General features: G+C 40.5%; 1 protein-coding gene across 1 annotated transcript in view; it reads right to left on the bottom strand.

Annotated features, from left to right (window-relative positions):
* The window catches only part of gstcd (glutathione S-transferase, C-terminal domain containing), a 44167-nt gene that overhangs the window by 23801 nt on the left and 1251 nt on the right, over positions 1-19115 (bottom strand). The window contains exons 2-4 of the mRNA XM_058070576.2: positions 18625-19077; positions 17373-17651; positions 12750-12843 (exon numbers count right to left, since the gene is read on the bottom strand). Of these exons, the coding sequence (XP_057926559.2) occupies positions 12750-12843; positions 17373-17651; positions 18625-19077 (826 nt within the window). The remainder of the gene's footprint in view (positions 1-12749; positions 12844-17372; positions 17652-18624; positions 19078-19115) is intronic.

Here is a 19115-nt window from a genome sequence, read left to right as displayed (position 1 = left end):
AGCTGCAGGCGAGAGGTCGGATCGTGCAGGTTGCAGCGCGTTACCTCGCATGTCTGCGTGGTGTCTCGGCCTCGAACTGTGTCACTTCCATTTAGCTCTGCCAAGCACATTATATTACAGACAGACATGATTACATTTCGCTATTACCTCAGGAAGATTATGATAACGGAAGATGAGCTCATGCTTAGGTATGTATATTTACAGTATTTATTGAATAAGCCATTTATTGTTAGTCTCTGACTTTGTGTTAATACAGTATTACAGGTTTTCACAGTGAATTCTTAAATGATAAATTCAATTAAATTGATAGAAATCTAACCCAAATTGAGCGATAATCAATAGTTAAGACGGGCACAATGCATTTGTTATTACAAATAAAAAAATAAACAGAAAAATTAAGAAGTTAATGAATGAAACATGACAAATACAGATAAAATTTGGAATAAGCATAGTAATAATCAGATTTTACAAATGAAATAAATCAAAAATATATATTTTAAATCTATTCCCGGTTAGTTCTGAAACTCCGAAACTTCAAGGCATTACCCAAAAGCAAACATGTACCGTCACATACCAAAATGTCTAAAAATGATTTGTCAAGAACTTAAGCCCTCATTCATTCCCCTCCGGGTATTTTCCTTGTCAAATTAGCAGACAGAGAGCACAATGAATTCATGTCAACTCCCTTCCACAGTCAAGGATTCTTAAAACCACACAAATAACATATGCTGGGAATAATAATGGCATATAAATGATATTGATGTATCAATAAAAACAAGTTTATGCATGTGCACTTTGTTCCACATACTAAATACAATTAATGGAACCACTATATAAAAGTATTAATACTGAGTAAACCAAGTCCAGTCTGGTCCATGTCTCCTAAATCAAAGGAGACATGCTATCCAAGCATCGTGCATTGTTGTTTATTCATAACCATAATTAATTTATACCTGAATCCCTTAGAAAAAAAACACTGTGAACCTAGGAAACCTCACCTCCACTGTTCAGTACCCAGGTATTTATTTCATAGTCGCACTGGTTGAATTTCTGGCTAAAAAGTCATTGAATCGATGTAAAGTTTTGAATCGTATCATTCTAAATCAGGGGTTCTCAAACTCAATTTATCTGGGGGACACCGGAGCTAGGTTCTGGGTGAAGCCGGGCCGCATTAAAAAAAAAAACCCAAAACGCATTTATGAAAAACTGGAAAAAAATCAATACTATCTTCAATGTTTTTGCTTCTGCTATACCCTACACTTTTTCAGTACTTTGGTTTTGGTTTTCCACACCAAAATATCTGATAAAACATTCCACTGTTCTCAAATATCTTAATTTTTATTTTTCTATACACAAAATCATTCATTCATTCATTCATTCATTTTCTACCGCTTTTCCTCATGAGGGTTGCGGGGGTGCTGGAGCCTATCCCAGCTGTCTTCAGGCGAGAGGCGAGGTACCCCCTTGACTGGTCGCCAGCCAATCACAGGGCATATACACAAAATAAGATAAAAAAAAATAAATAAACAAATTAAGAATAAAGACAATAAATCAATCAATCAGTAATAAATAAGTAAAATAATAATAAAACAGCAAATAAGAAAAACGTAAGAAACCACATACAGTTGGTAGAGAAATTATTTTTTTCCGATTCAAATGTACAGTATTAACAGTTATTTAACCTTTAACATGAACATTAATGAAACTTAATAATTTTACCCAATTAGCAAGTTAGCATCGTAACTTTAACAAGATGTTTGATGAGATGCTTTATCTTGACGTGTATTTTCCGTTTTATTCCAAATCATTTCCTGCATTTATTTGTACCCAGCGTCGTAAGCCTTTAGCTGCATTGCTAATCCAAAGCAAAACAGGGCGGGGTAACAGGGTAGGGTAACAGTATGGGCGGGGCAAAATCATGTGTTAATTGTGTCCGGTGTGCACACAGCTTTAAGCTGTCATTTCAACAAGGTGGGGGCCTCAAACTAGCGTCTCGCGGGCCGCATTTGGCCCGCGGGCCGCAAGTTTGAGACCCCTGTTCTAAATGAATCAATGTCATCCCTGAATCGTATCGGCAGCTAAGTATCATGATACGAATCAAATCATTATAAAAACAAATCATTACAAGTCTTAATTTGGACTTCGGAATGGATCCATTCTGAGTGTGCCACAGGCTGAACAGCAGCACATTAACGGCTCCAGCTTAAAGAAACAAATGACCCAAGGCTCGACATAACGCATCTACAGATTTACTACGTCCATGTGGAAAACAACGAAACCATTTTGTTGATGGCCGATACGGACTGTACAGCTGTCGCCATAAAAAAAAACAGCAGTGGCCATAAAAGGTTCAGACAGTGGCCAAATTGCTATAAAGTGCTTTTAAAACATTATGAGCAATCGGTTTCCTGCAAAGTGTTGGTGGAAAAACACTCATATTTTTCCACACAGTCACATCTATTTTGAAAAATACTACAAGTGCATGGTTGTAGACGGCCACAATAAATGACGTTCATAGCGAATCCTACAACTGTGTAGTATAGGTACAAAATATTTCCATCCAGGGCCACATATCAAAAATTACATATACCGGGGCTACTTTGATATGTTGTATAACACATGTAAATATTCTGATAAGTTTTATATTACATTTAAAAAAAAACTGTGATAATGTAGAAAAAGCCCATTATTAGCGTGACTTTTATTAAAACAAAAATATTTTTAATATAAATAATTTGTAATATTATTAATTTATTTACCCCCCAAAATTCCAGTTTTGTTATTTAGTTTCTCATAATATTATGACTTTAACAAACACCATTCTTTTTCTTTCATATTTCAACTCTATTCAACCAAAATGGCATTATTTTTCCTCATAATTCTCGTACAATTGCAAATTACTAATATACCAGGGCTGCTTTGATATGTTGTATAACACATGTAAATATTCTGATAAGTTTTATATTATATTTAAAAAAAAACTGTGATAATGCAGAAAACGCCCATTATTAGCATGACTTTTATTAAAACAAAAATATTTTTAAAATAAATAATTTGTAATATTATTAATTTATTTACCCCCCAAAATTCCAGTTTTGTTATTTAGTTTCTCATAATATTATGACTTTAACAAACACCATTCTTTTTCTTTCATATTTCAACTCTATTCTACTATAATTGCATTATTTTTCCTCATAATTCTCATACAATTGCACATTTTTTCTCGTTAGGATAAACATTTTCTCAGAATATTTTGACCTTATTGTCAAAAAAAATCAATCAAAATGTTTCTGCTGTTTTTTTATTTTCCAACAATTTCAACTTTCTTCAATTTTTGTGTAATTATGACTTGATTTGAATATTTTGACTTTATTCTTGTAGCATTATTAACTTTTTCAGTCTAATTTTCCAAAAAGCAAGACTTTGTAATTGATTGTTATTGTTTTGTTTCTCAAAATATTCTGACTTTTAATTTTTTTCTTTAATATTTAAATGTTATGCTACTAATTTTTTTTTTTTGCTCATGATATAATATTATTCTTGTAAAAATACAACCTTTTTGTTTTTTTGGTGGGTTTCTTGTGGTTAAATTATACAGTATTTTTAAAATGTGCTGCTGACCACTGAAAAAACACATGCTGTTAAAGTTTTTTTTTGCTTTGTAGTCTAAATAGGTGTGTCCCAATGATGTGCATTGTTAGCCTGCTCATATTAACTCGTTTTTAGGTGTTATAATGCACATTAAAGGGAAATAAATATGTTCATGTTTTGCATTAGGATTTGGAATGATGTGCAAAATTTAAAAAAAAAGTGCAGTTCCCCTTTAATGAAGGATTCAACATGATATAAAAGCTGATCCATGCTATAGTTTAACCATCGAAATCTTCTGTGGTGGTTCGCTGAGCGATGCAAGCTGTGGTTTGTGTTGTTCTGTAGACACAACAAACACACTCATTGTACACCAGTGTAAAAAGACACCATGAGGGAGTGAGAACAATGAGGAGCAACAGCTCGACCGTGAGCCTGTCACTCCGCCATCCAACAGACGCAGCATTTGGGCCACTTGTCAAACAAACACGACTCATTTCTTACCGAAGGTAAAATTAGAGGAGTGCACATCACAGTTTCCCTCTATGATAATAGTTCAGTGTTTTTCAATTATTTTCTATCATGCCTTCGCCACACCGATTTGGAATACAGTCACCCCTCGCCATGTTGCGCTTCAATCTATCACAATTTTTCACAAATATATTAATCACTTAATCATGGCTGAATACAACCTATTATTAGGCCAAAAGTATTCATATTTAAACTTCAGAAGACACATTCAAAGATGTTGTAATTACGGATGTTCTGATTATGGTTTATGTTTATGAACATAAAACATTTTTTCAATTCATTTATGATGACTGCTATTGGTCAGCGGTGCCGTATAAGGGGAAAGGTTAGGACAATTCTAAGATCCCTTTACTGCCAATGGACCCAGAAAATGGGTAATTACTAATAAAATTAGTAATTAATTAATAATGTGGGGCTATATGATCTGAAAAAAGGAACCATAAAGTCACTTTAATTAAGATTTGATTCTCCCTTAAGAACATTTTAATTTAAAAGCAGCATTTTCTGTTGAGTTGTGCTGTCATTGACGAATATTTTAATTAGTTTAATGATCTGAAACATTATTAGCAACTTACTGAATAAAAAATTCCAAAATAAATGACTTCAGACACTATTATTGTCTGCTTCCTCTATGTATCATATTGTTTTTGTTGTGTATTGAATGGTGATTTTTTTTCAGTCCCCATTTGCACTCCACAACCTACAGTATGCTATTGCAACCTCCATAACTGTAAATCATTCAAGTTCTAATTTAAGTAGACTTTCAATTGGGAACAACTCAAATCCTGCCTCTGAGGTTTACTGGTTTATTTCCAATTTAAAGTAAACCCAAGACAGTGTGAACGCCAAAGCACAGCCGTATGATGAGCGGTGATATCCGCTAATTATTTGCCATAAAAGGAGCAACAGTGACAACACATAGCAACCAACCAAAAGAGTTCAGAGTTCACTTCAGAGATTCTCAACTTCAAGCTCCTTAAAAGTCACTTTACCAATTAACAGTATTTTCATGGAAAAACTACAGTATTTGGACAAATATTCACTAATAATTAAGTAGAAAGTAAACTCCCTTCACTGGCAATGAAAGGAAGATTCATTCATTCATTTTCTACCGCTTTTCCTCACAAGGGTCGCAAGGGGTTCTGGAGCCTATCCTAGCTGTCTTCGGGTGAGAGGCGGGGTACACCCTGGACTGGTGGCCAGCCAATCACAGGGCACATATAGACAAACAACCATTCACACTCACATTCATACCTACGGACAATTTGGAGTCGCCAATTAACCTAGCATGTTTTTGGAATGTGGGAGGAAACCGGAGTACCCGGAGAAAACCCACGCATGCACGGGGAGAACATGCAAACTCCACACAGAGATGGCCAAGGTTGGAATTGAACCCTGGTCTCCTAGCTGTGAGGTCTACGCGCTAACCACTCCTCCACCATGCAGCCACATACGTTTTTCATTCATTCATTCATTTTCTACCGCTTTTCCTCATGAGGGTCGCAAGGGGTGCTGGAGCCTATCCTAGCTGTCTTTGGGCGAGAGGCGGGGTACACCCTGGACTGGTGGCCAGCCAATCACAGGGCACATATAGACAAACAACCATTCACACTCACATTCATACCTATGGACAATCTGGAGTGGTCAATTAACCTAGCATGTTTTTGGAATGTGGGAGGAAACCGGAATACCCGGAGAAAACCCACGCATGCACGGGGAGAACATGCAAACTCCACAAAAAGATGGCCGAGGTTGGAATTGAACCCTGGTCTCCTAGCTGTGAGGTCTACGCGCTAACCACTTGCCCGCCATGAAAGGAAGATCTCTCCTAGTAATTTTCAATGAGAAACAAGTCTCACCAAGTGAGTGGAAAATATCTCCATATTTTATTCAAAGGTAGTGACAAAGTACTGCTCTCAGCCTGAGCTGAGAGTAATTTGTACTGCGTCCTGAGGGAACAACATGAAGTCAATGATTATCTGAGGGGGAATTCATAAATCACGACTGGAACCAAATACAGCAATTATCTCAATGCACGTTTAAGCGGTGACATGCTTGTGGGGAAATCACGTCTCTTGCATTCAGACAAACCTATTTAACAACTGGCCAACTTTCTTAAAACAATCATCGTTACGTTCCCGAGATGCTGCGAAACATGGCTTGTTCGGAAACTAAACGTGATGGATGTGGCGGTTCTAATGTGCCTCACGGTTCCATGTCGTGACTAAATGAAGCCGTCTCTGCATGTGTGCATGCGTGTTATTGGTTTTGACCCAATGAATGTTGCCGTATGTCCATGGAGTCCACCATATACCCATAATTCCTCATTCAAAATTAAGTGTATGGGACAACGGGGTCCTAAGCAGACGTTCATGTTTTGTAGGACAACACTACAAAATATAAATAGTGGTCAGTGTGGGCTGCACGGCAGACCGAGTGGTTAGCACACAGGCAAACCGGAGTTCAATTCCGCCCTCGGCCATCTCTGTGTAGAGTTTGCATGTTCTCCCTGTGCATGCGTGGGTTTTCTCCGGGTACTCCGGTTTCCTCCCACATTCCAAAAACATGCTAGGTTAATTGCCGACTCCAAATTGTCCATTGGTATGAATGTGAGTGTGAATGGTTGTTTGTCTATATGTGCCCTGTGATTGGCTGGCCACCAGTCCAGGGTGTACCCCGCCTCTCGCCCGAAGACAGCTAGGATAGGCTCCAGCACCCCCCGCGACCCTCGTGAGGATAAGCGGTAGAAAATGAATGACTGAATTAATTATCAACTGTGGCTGTAGGCAACCTCCTGATGTTGTTCCCACAAGATAGCAACTGGTATATTTGAAGTATTATGCCGCTGCCTGTTACATTAGCAATTCTCCATATGTTATCTTTATTGAAAAGAGGAGAAATATTTTTTTTCTGTTGAGAATTGGTCATTGGTCACACTTCCAAGAGCTACCGAGGCCTTCTGGACTACTGCCGAACCCTTTCTAATTTTGTTGGTATAGAAATTGATAATAAATGCCCTTTGGAGAGGAGTGGTCAGTGTACTGTAGAGTTTGAAAAAACAGCCTCATTTACTGAAAATGAGCCAACACACAGCCACTGTATTCTAAATAGCTGTCATCATCAATGAATAGCAAGATAAATGTGTCTTCACTGCTTGTGGTAGCGCCGTGGTGTCGGACTGCAAGAGTGTTAGGGAACTGGGTGAGCATTGATTAATTGAAGGGAAACATGAAACGATACAAATTGGGCCGCATGGCAGTTTTCCAACATGATAACAAGCCCAAATATACCTCCAAGATAACAAGTGCCTTGCTACAGAAGCTGAAGGTCATGGCCAAGTGTGTCTCCAGAAATGGTCTTCAAGTGCAGGGTGAGCTCAAACACTTGGATATTGGACTTTTCTGCATGATCAAATCAAATGTACAGAAATGATGACTATCCAGGACAGGACAAACTACTCTAGCACTTCAACTTATGTTATGCTCTTGGAAGCCAAGAGGAAAACGTGGGACCTCATTGTTGTCATCTCCAAAAAACAAGCCCGGAGGACCCGATAGCGACATGTCTCAACTATGACAACTATGTGGTCTCCTCATTTGTTGTGCCTCCTTGTTTTGTTCCCCCACCGCCATCACCCCTGTCGTGGTTCATCTAGATCAGGGGTCACCAACCTTTTTGAAACTGAGAGCTACTTCACGGTTACTGAATCATACGAAGGGCTACCAGTTTGATACGCTCTTCTGAAATAACAAATTTGCTCAGTTTGCCTTTAGTTATACATTATTTATAATGATTAGTAATACTCACCTATGTAAAGACACTGATCATGTTAATGATTTCTAACAATGATTATCAAAAATGACAACAAGGTGGGAAACAGATATCAATATTCAACACTTTATCTCTATTAATCACAGTATTTGTTACATTTTCAGATGATCACTTACATCACTACATTTTAGCAAAAAATATCCCATTTGCACAAGCCACTGACATGCCCTGTTAACAAATCATGAACTATGTTGCAACATGTTTCAAAAAGTTAACAATTATGTAATGTTAAACAAAATCAACTTACATATTTTTAAATATGTAATACATTTTTTATTTCACATTTTGAACTAGTGGCCAAGTCTGTGTTATGTTTAACAAAATTATAACTTTTAAATGTCATGAACACACTTTTAAATTGAACACAATTCTTCAATATTTTAATTCAACTTTGCCATGGCACTACCATGTTGTCACTGACTACATCTGGTATCCGTCCTTGGTTAGTGGGAAGACTGGCATTGCATGCTGTTCACCAGTGTGTTGTAATCTGGTGTGTAACTTGACACTGCAACTGTGAGTGAGTCTCTCAGATGTGCATCAGTGAGGCGTGTTCTGTGTTTGTTTTTGATGAAGTTCATGTCAGAAAATGCTGATTCACAGAGATAGGTTGAGCCAAACAGGCTGGCAACCTTCATGGCTGCTGTGCATACTCCACTGTACTTCTCTGTGTCAACAAGGCGCCAAAAGTTTGGTGCAGCCTGGTAGGCTTTGAGATGGAGATCATTTTGCAATGTTATAATTTCAATCTCCACCTGTCCAGCATCCAAGTTGAACGTTGCACTTAACTGCTCAGCAAAGCATGCTGTGTCCCCATTCATGAAAGGGTTGGAAATGAAGAACACACATGGTTCAAGCTGATGAAGGTCACAAAACCTATTCTCAAACTCTTGCCCAAGTCTGTTTATTACTTCAATGTACTTTTCTGCCACTTTTTCAAATGTCTCAGATGCAGAAGCATTGTCTTTCAGCACTGACTGCACAGAGGGAAAGTGCAGAACTTTTTTTCTCTGTAAATCTGCAGAGAATGCATTCATTTTGGCTTTAAATGCATTTAAAGCACTTATCATATCGACAACAGTCTTACCTTTGCCTTGCAGCTGGCAGTTCAGGAGGTTTAGTTTCCCAGTAATGTCCACCAAAAATGCAAGGTCAAGTGTCCACTCTGTGTCCTCTAGCAGTGAGACATCTTCGCCTTTGGACTGCATGAACTCTTTGATTTCACGCAAAAGAGACAAAAAACGATGCAAAACTCGTCCTCTGCTGAGCCATCTGATTTCTGTGTGTAGCAGTAGGTCCCCATATTCTGCTGACATCTCCTCTAATAGTACCTTGAAAATCCTGTGCTGCTTTGCTTTGGAGCGGATGTTGTTTATGATTTTCACAACGAGAGTCATCACGTGCCCAAAGCCGATCACTTTCGCACACAACGCCTGCTGGTGAATGATGCAATGGTAATGCAGAAATTTGGGGAAGTCTGGGTCACGTTTACAGTGAGCGATGAAACCTGTCTGTCGGCCGACCATAGCAGGAGCCCCGTCTGTTGTCACCGCTACCAGCTTTTCCAATGGCACCTTTTTCTGCACGAAAAACTCCTTCACCGTGTTATAAATGTCAACTCCTCTCGTAGTTGTCTTTAAGGGCAGTAGTGTCAGGAGTTCTTCTTTTGTGGAGAAATCATTAAACACCATCCGGATAAAAACCAATAACTGCGCTGTACTGCTGCTGTCCACGGACTCATCGCACTGGAGGCTAAACCACTTGCACTTCGCCAGATCCTGCTCCAACTGATCGACCAAGTTACTGGACATAGCTGATACTCGTCTTGCCATCGTAGATGCCCCCAGTTGGACGTCGGAAAGAGTGGAGATTAGGTCGCTTCCATTTTTCTCGTCTTTAAATACAGTGTTAGCAATTAATAACATCGCTTCTTTGACAACTTCTCCATCTGTAAATGCCTTTTTTTTCTTGATCAGAAAATGTGTAGCTCTAAACGAGGCTTCGGTTGCTTTTTGTGAGTTTTTGGCCGGCCTCGTAAAAAAAGACTGTTGCTTACCCAGAGCGGTCTTTAGCTCACGGGCTTTTTCTGCCCGTAGGGCGCTTGCAGGTGGATATTTATCATGGTAGCTTTTGTGACACGTATTGAAATGTCTCTCCACATTGTGCCGTTTTGCTGTCGCCACGGTCGTCCCGCAAATCAGACACACGCAGGTTTCTTTTACAGTCGTAAAAAAGAACTCCTCTTCCCATTCACTGTGAAAGAGATACGTTTTCTTTCTTTTTTCTGCCATGTTTTTGGGGTACGAAAGTGCATACAGCGCCCGCTAGCTTACTCTCCACATCCCACAAGCTCTACTTTACTGCCCATAGGTAAATATTGTGCGCGTTAACCTTAAAGTATTTTTAAGATAGTATTTTTTAAATCTATATACATACAAGTGTGATTAAAAAAATAATAGCAACAGAACAAAATTAATTTTTAGACGCAGCTCTCTATGAGATGTGCTATTTTTGGAAACGGCCCGCGGGCGACTCATGTGGTCCTTGCGGGCGACCGGGTGCCCGCGGGCACCGTGTTGGTGACACCTGATCTAGATAATGGTTGTCTCTCAGCCCCATATCTCATCTATCACTCCACCGTTCTAGCCTGATTTAGCTATACCTGCACAGCATTGGTGGCATTGTGTACTTTTATGCTTTGGCGCCTATTTGCAATGCTATACAAAGACACCCCCCCACTGCGGTAAGCGAAGCAATCCTATGCACAAGACGATAAATATCACACTTGTTTTTTTTACATACCTGAGTTATTTTTGCAAGGTAGCTAAGTGTAAAAGTGTATAATTACCCAAAACAATCTTGCCAAAGTGAAAACGAATAGAATTGGGCTTGAGGGTTGTTGTTTGGATTTGGAAAAAGTAAGAATTCAGCTTGTAAATGGCAGAAAAATCCATCCAATATACCCAATTTTTTTTGTTTCCTGCAAAAAATTTAACACGTAATCCGTGGAGTGGGGACGTGTCGCCATGCACCCATGACCCTTGACCAATTGCAATGTGATCAGAAAAAGAGGCTGTAGAAACCGAGCGTTTCGGCCAATAGTAGTAAAATACAAATTTACCTTGAGATTTATGATTTATTTTCAAATAAAGTTACTTTAGCGCCCCACTGGGATCCCATATAATTGGAAAAGCTTCTAAAAAAAAGCAGGATACAGTCCTCTTAATTGTTGTGTGCTTTAATATTAATATTGATGCCTTATTTTTATGACATAAGAACATTAAACTGCATTATAAAATGAATAATGGCATGTGCAGTCACCATTATGGTCCAAGTTAATGGTGAGTTTTTGACCCTGGAACAGATTATTTTCTTATTCTTGCCATGTTCTTTACCCTTTTTGGCTCAGCATTCGCATAATGAATTTCACACAAAACCAATACAAGGCTTTTGTGCTGACTTTCAGGTTCAAAAGCTTTTTGGTTGGATTTTCAGCACGATAAAAAGACATTGATTGTGGATGTAAACATTCAAATTAAAGCTGAAAGTCAGCACTTTAGTTTTCACCTCCAAAAGTTATTGTTTGTAATTTAGTGGTCTGGCACAAAGAGGACGCAAATATATCATTGTGTGCATTTTACCATTCTCATGAAAGAAATGGGTCATCTCAGAGAACCTGCTTGTGTTAGATTAGCCTCTCAGGTATATTTGTGTTTACAGGAAATGCTGCAATTTGGCTCCATATGCATGACAATGCGTGTCTATAGAAGCATGTGGAATGGGAAACCCACACTTAGGGGTTCAGGGCAAATTGTCTGACTTTTGTCTCTAGTTTAATTACACAGCGGTGAAACTCTGGTGCTTTCCAGCCAGCGTGTTGCTGCACAGTGAGATAGCAAGTGTCGCTGTCATTGAACCAGATTAATAGAAAACAAGTGACTGAAAAAAAAAAAACTGTGGTAAAACACGCGCTAATTAAATTCCATGAAGAGATGATCACTGGCAGGGTCATCTCATGTGATGTAGTCAGTATTTTCCATATAGTTATCGTCTCTAAATGTCTTCACTTGAAAGGAAACTACTCCAGTTTGAACTCAATTATCAACAACAACAACAGAAAAAATCTCATTAATGAGAAGAATTAGAATAGAAGAGGGAGAAATGCTTTTCTCCGGGTACTCCGGTTTCCTCTGACATTCCAAAAACATGCTAGTTAGGTTAATCGGTGAATGCGAGTGTGAATAGTTGTGTCTATATATGCCCTACGATTGGCCGGCGACCAGGCAAGGGTGTGCCTCACATCTCGCCCAAAGAGAGCTGGGATAGGCTCCAGCACCCCCCACGACCCACGTGAGGAAAAAGCAGTAGAAAATGAATGAATGAATGAGGGAGAAATGCTTTTCTCCGGGTACTCCGGTTTCCTCTGACATTCCAAAAACATGCAAGTTAGGTTATGAGTGTGAATGGTTGTGTCTATATGTGCCCTACGATTGGCCGGCGACCAGGCCAGGGTGTGCTTCACTTCTCGCTCAAAGAGAGCTGGGATAGGCTCCAGCATACCGGCGACGCTAGTGAGGATAAGCGGTATAGAAAATGGATGGATGGAGGGAGAAATGAAGACCAAAAGCACTGGGAAGGAAGTTATTGCTACCCTTCGGCTGACCTCATAGTTACTGCTTATTCATTCAGTTACATTATAATAATACATTTTATATAATACATTTTATTGTTTTTATAACTAAAAAGAACAGAAAAAGCGAAGACACACAAGTCAGATACTTCAATCTAAGTTACGATACCTTCAGTGGGGTTGATGGCGTCTGGTAAGCTGTCCCACGGGAGTGTCCACTCAGGATGAGGATGAGGAGCGAAAGCTGCCACTATGCCACTTTCCTATGGGGACGTGAACAAATACATGTTACCATGGAAACCCATCATACCACCATAAGGGACAGCTATACACCTGAGAGGATAAACACGTATTGTGTACTCACGCTTGAAGAGTAATAAAAGGTATCGGGATGCAGGGTCAGACAACACATCGACACTAAGCAATGCTTATAATTTAATGCTTGAGTTTTGTTTTTATAATTATGAGTCAAGATGGGGTCATACAGCTATATAGTTGCTATGATGATACTGCAGGCAGGCAAATACAGCGCAAATATGTTGCGCTTCAATGTATCAGATCATCAAACTAATTTAAATATTAGTCAACGACAACTGAACAAAAAATGCAATTTTGTGTGAAAAAGTGACTGCCTCCAGTTAATACATAACTTTAACATGACATAACTAAGTGCTTCAGGGTCTGGAAGACTTGCTGTGATAAATGGAACCATGAATTCTGCTGTCTGACAAAAATCCTGAAGGAGAATCCATCTTGTTGGCCATCTCTGTATGGAGTTTGCATGTTCTCCCCGTGCATGCGTGGGTTTTCTCCGCATACTCCGGTTTCCTCCCACATTCCAAAAACATGCTAGGTTAATTGGCGACTCCAAATTGTCCATAGGTATGAATGTGAGTGTGAATGGTTGTTTGTCTATATGTGCCCTGTGATTGGCTGGCCACCGCCTCTTGCCCGAAGACAGCTGGGATAGGCTCCAGCACCCCCCGCGACCCTCGTGAGGATAAGCGGTAGAAAATGAATGAATGAATGTGGCTGAATGACAACAATTCTGCAAAGATGAGTGGGCCAAAATTCCTCCACAGTGCTGTAAGAGACTTATTGCATCATTAAGTATGAAACCATGCAATAGGTTAAGCTAAATGTTTGTATAAATAAATATAATTAATACCGCTCTTAACTTCGAGAGGTGGCTCGCAGTTGTTTTTATTTGGATGACTGCGCTTTGACTGGCATGCATCAGTGTGTGTTAAATGAGGTGAGAAAGAGGTTATTGGGTATTTAGTGTGTGTGGATAGTGAAAGCAGATAATCCTGGTTCGCGGCAGGGAAGGATTGTGTTTCTCTGCGTCAGGTGGCAGAGGTCCCCGTGCCTTGGGACAACACTAAAAACACCCACACACGGTCACATATGAAGACACACACATGGACCGGCACTTTGGCCATGACAGCACAACAGCTGCAATGCAGACATGACAGCGGCGGCACAGAGCCATCCTCGTAATCCCTCTCTCTGGGCCGGGATAGAATGGCAGCCATTGTGCGTCTGTGTGAGCGTGCATTCCTCATGGTGTGAATGACTGATTTCAATCTTCCACAGTAACCGACCAATTAAATTTAATCCGGCGTCATGTAAAAGACACACGGTCTTCACCATCCGGATCCTGTTGCCTTCACCCACGTCTGTCACCCTTGTCACGCCGCTGATTATCATGTTACAAACGCTCTTCCAGCAGGAAGTGGCCAATAACCTCTCAATGTGTCGACTGTGTGGAAACAAATAATGAAAAACATATTTGGAATAGGGCTGCACGGCAAATGGGTGGTTACCATGCAGATCTCACAGCTAGGAGACCAGGGTTCAATTGCACCCTCGGCCATCTCTGTGTGGAGTTTGCATGTTCTCCCCGTGCAACATGCTAGGTTAATTGGCGACTCCAAATTGTCCATAGGTATGAATGTGAGTGTGAATGGTTGTTTGTCTATATGTGCCCTGTGATTGGCTGGCCACCAGTCCAGGGTGTACCCCGCCTCTTGCCCGAAGACAGCTGGGATAGGCTCCAGCACCCCCGCGACCCTCGTGAGGAAACGCGGTACAAAATGAATGAATGAATATTTTGAATAGGGCTGCACGGCGGTCGAGTTGTTAGCGCGCAGACCTCACAGCTAGGAGACCAGGGTTCAATTCCACCCTCAGCCATCTCTGTATGGAGTTTGCATGTTCTCCCCGTGCATGCGTGGGTTTTCTCCGGGTACTCCGGTTTCCTCCCACATTCCAAAAACATGCTAGGTTAATTGGCGACTCCAAATTGTCCATAGGTATGAATGTGAGTGTGAATGGTTGTTTGTCTATATGTGCCCTGTGATTGGCTGGCGACCAGTCCAGGGTGTACCCCGCCTCTCGCCCGAAGACAGCTGGGATAGGCTCCAGCACACCCTGCGACCCTCGTGAGGAAAAGCAGTAGAAAATGAATGAATGAATACTTTGAATATTAGTTGCATCCAGTAGAGCCACTGTAAGCTGTTGTCGACTACGGAATAGGTCAGCATTATTTCGCTCCAAACAACGTCATGAAAATAGAAGTTCAGAACATTCAAAGTGAGGATTATTTGACTTTAAAAAAACAACTGCTAGGGCAGTGACCTGCCAGTGTTTCACAGTGAAACACATGCTCTAATGCTGTTTTATATTTCCTCATAGGACCTGCTTTTGCTCATAAAAAAGCACCAAAAGTGTATCAAGCCATCTCCATATGAGCATGAAAAGACATACAGTAAGTGATTTGGTAGTTATGCCTAACACAGCTGCCATTTAAACACTATAATGTTATAATTATACTATTTTATGACATCCACTTTTATATGTCCTCTTTTGGAATGAATTGTTTTTACTGCATATGAAATGAGGGGCAGGATAACCCGTGCATGTGCAGACTGGATTATGAAAGGTCATTTTTATCATTTGGTCCAATAAAAGAAAAAAATTGCACCGCTGTTAAAAAAAAAACAGCCCTAGATAAAGCCCTCTTAAAATGATAATTCAATAACTAAAGGCATTTCAAGTGGAGCAGAGCCAGAGGGAGGAAACATTCTACAATTAAGAAAGTCTGCTAGGAGCCAAAACATGAGATTAGAGATTCATCCTTGAAGGCACAAAATGTCTGCATCGGTGGAAATGAAAGATGATAATACATATGAGATGTGTAAATGAGCAGCTGCATTTGAAATTATTTTTGCAGAGAAAATCAGCTAATGAAGCATTAGGCGTATGTTCATGCAAAATTCTGAGGCCATCTATAGCTTTGATGTTTTAATGATCTTTTTCCGCAGAAGTGGTTTTGACTGGATGGTGCATGGGCCAAGTGAGATGTGGGTAAAGATATAGATAATAGTTGGACATTTTCACGGTGTAGTCACTAATGCAACAAAGCAAAGGTCAAAGAATTACAATTACCGCCCTGTTCCCCATCCTCCACGAGCCAAGAAGTGGATCATTTACTGTTCCTTTACATTAGCTTAAAAAAAGAAAATAATGACTTGTATTGTTTTCTTACAAATTGTTAACCATCCAGTTCAAGTTGCTAGTCAAATTGAATAGAAGGCAACAGTTGTGTCTTGCAGGTAATTGTTTTGCATAATCACTTCAACGGACACAGTTGATGAGGCATGCAAAAAGAGAAATCCTTCTCGTGCACATTTGCAGCAGAGACATGGTTGCCAGGTCTCTCGACGGAAACAAGTGATGAGCTCTCTGAAAACAAGCCAAAAACAACAGGGAACTTGGGAATTTGCAAGTGACTTTACAAAACAAAAAAACCTCCACAACAACAAGAAACTTGAAATTGCGAGCATGTTTACAAAAAAAAAACAGCCCCAAAGTTTCTTCAAATAAGCAAATCTGGAATCGCTGGCCGAGATGCTTTGTTTATATGTGACATAACAGCCAACCAGGGCGGCACGGCGGATGAGTGGTTAGCGCGCAGACCTCACAGCTACGAGACCAGGGTTCAATTCCACCCTCGGCCATCTCTGTGTGGAGTTTGCATGTTCTCCCCGTGCATGCGTGGGTTTTCTCCGGGTACTCCGGTTTCCTCCCACATTCCAAAAACATGCTAGGTTAATTGGCGACTCCAAATTGTCCATAGGTATGAATGTGAGTGTGAATGGTTGTTTGTCTATATGTGCCCTGTGATTGGCTGGCCACCAGTCCAGGGTGTACCCCGCCTCTCGCCCAAAGACAGCTGGGATAGGCTCCAGCACCCCTCGCGAGGAAAAGTGTGCTGAAAGGAATATGACAATTTAACAACTAGCATTTTGAGAGGCACACAACGTATGGCCAATAATCGAATTGGCGAAAGGGACATAACGCTGAGGTATGAAAAATGGAAAAAACAGATTATATCCGTAATCTGACTAATTGAGTGCATTGAAAAGTACTGATTTTCAACATCTAACTAACTAGCAGCAGTATGGTCATATCACCTCGTACTTCGGTACGTGACAAAAATAAGATTTAAAAAAAACTATATATAGGAAAGCAGGAAGTGAACAAATGTAACAGTTACTGATTGTAAAAGTACCAGATGGAGGGGTAGGATTTAATAAGCTTTGCTTCTTCCTACTCCTTTTGGACATGTGGAACTGTGAACTGATTATGTGATGCATTCAATTGTAATCTGATGCATGTTCAAATGAAATAAAACCATTACCATTACCAACATTAACACGACATCAACAACAATGGCGTAAACAAAGATGGAATTAAAAAGTGTAAATGAGAGAGCAAAAGGTTTTACTTTAAGTTTGGTCATGGTGGGTCGGGGGCCGCCAACAAAAGGTATCTGTGTGGTCGTCTCTTCTTCTTGCTCTAGTTGATTTAGAGGGTTGCCCTCAACCGATGGTGGTGGTGGTGGTGGCCCTGCAGGGCAGGATAACAGAGCCTCGGTGGTGACCAGCATTATCCCGCAGGCTTTTGCGGCCTGCAAGAGCCCGGGTACCTCATGAACACGACTGTACCAGCGCAGCAGGTAGGGGAGGTGGTGTAGCGTGCTAGAAGCAGGCCCTCGGAGGGAAGTCTATTAAAGAAAGATGGATTAAATTAAGGACTCATTTCACATCAAAACCAGGTCAGTAAGTGGATAAAGAGGGAGGAGTGTATACCCAAAAAGACACATAATCAGAGCAGCAGTGATTACATTAACGCTTGGCAGTACGATAAATGGGCCGCTATGGAAAGAAACTGTTGTGCTTCAACGCGACGGCGGCCATCCCGAGGAGACACGGTAGGCCAAGTGTGAAACTGGAAACCACTGGAGCACAGCTGACTTCTGAGAGCCTCATTGTGGGAACTTGGGCTCATTCCCGATGTGGAGGAATAGCGGGTGACGGCTGGAGGGTGAAATAGAGGTTGAGGCTGACAACCCGAGGAAAAACATACAGTATAGATAAGCCCCTGAGGTCATACGATTCAGAATTCTGATAAAACCTTATATATATATTTTTTTAATTATTATTCCTCTGGAGTTGCACAAAGCTTTGGAATTCAGCATAATCTGCAAGAAGTTCAACGATCATGTTATTTATTTATTTTTTTCAAAGCATCACTTGTTCCAAAAATTAACCATTTTGCTGTTTATTTTACAAGGTTAACTTCTTTTTACACTTGCATGAAAGTCGGATGCATGAGGTACATTAGAGACAGGACTTAGCTTTTTTCATTTGTCTCCGTTTTTTCATTATCAGTTTCTTTCACACTTGCTACTTGTATTAACTATTCAGCTAATAGAGGTTTTATGAGTGTGACAGTTTGAAAGAGACTATTTCTTTTTCCATTATTTCCTATGGGAAAAACTGTGATTGAGTGTCTGCACTTTGCATGAAGAAAGATGTGCCAGTTATTGATTTTAGTTTAAAAGGAGATGCTCTTGCAATTTTTTTTTCTTTCTAGTTCAGCATGTTGGTGTCTTGCTTCAGGTGATGCATTAAGTAAAAAGAGGCGCCATGTTATGTATTGGCACAGACACACCTTAATCATTAACAGACACTCACCAGGTACTGATGGATACACGGCAGGAGGACCACATCAGTCAGAGTGAAGTACAACCCCTCTGCAAAGACATGCTCCAGCTCAGGCAGGTCGTTGGTCTTCACTTTCCGAATCTCAGAGCACTCTCTGGTGGTCACAGAAGAACCTGCAGCTACAGACAGCTTAGCCAGAGCTGCCCTGAGCTCAATTCCATCAGGTGATGTACTGGACTGCGGATCAGACTTTGTGTGTTTCCTATCAAGGAGGTTGTCGTCGTTTTTGTTGTTTCGCCTCTGCTCCTGAAGCTTTTGGCGCCGTATTTTATCATCGTTGTGGACCTTGACGGGCTCGGCGAGCCTTTGCTCCAAGGTGAGGATGGAGATGGGTGGAGGACGGGGATCGATAGGGGGGTTTCGGAGGTGGTCTTCAACAGCTGATGGGATGCCAATTTCACACAGCCTGGTCCATTTGCTCACCTGAAACGTCATATAAATGGTTGAAAAGCAGCAGTTGT

The sequence above is a fragment of the Doryrhamphus excisus genome, linkage group LG9, assembly GCF_037039965.1.
Source record: "Doryrhamphus excisus strain RoL-2023G ecotype Guam linkage group LG9, RoL_Dexc_Guam_v1.1, whole genome shotgun sequence".
NCBI lineage: Eukaryota > Metazoa > Chordata > Actinopteri > Syngnathiformes > Syngnathidae > Doryrhamphus > Doryrhamphus excisus.
The sequence above is the reverse complement of the archived record's forward strand: the minus strand, read 5'-3'. Positions and strand labels throughout refer to the sequence as shown.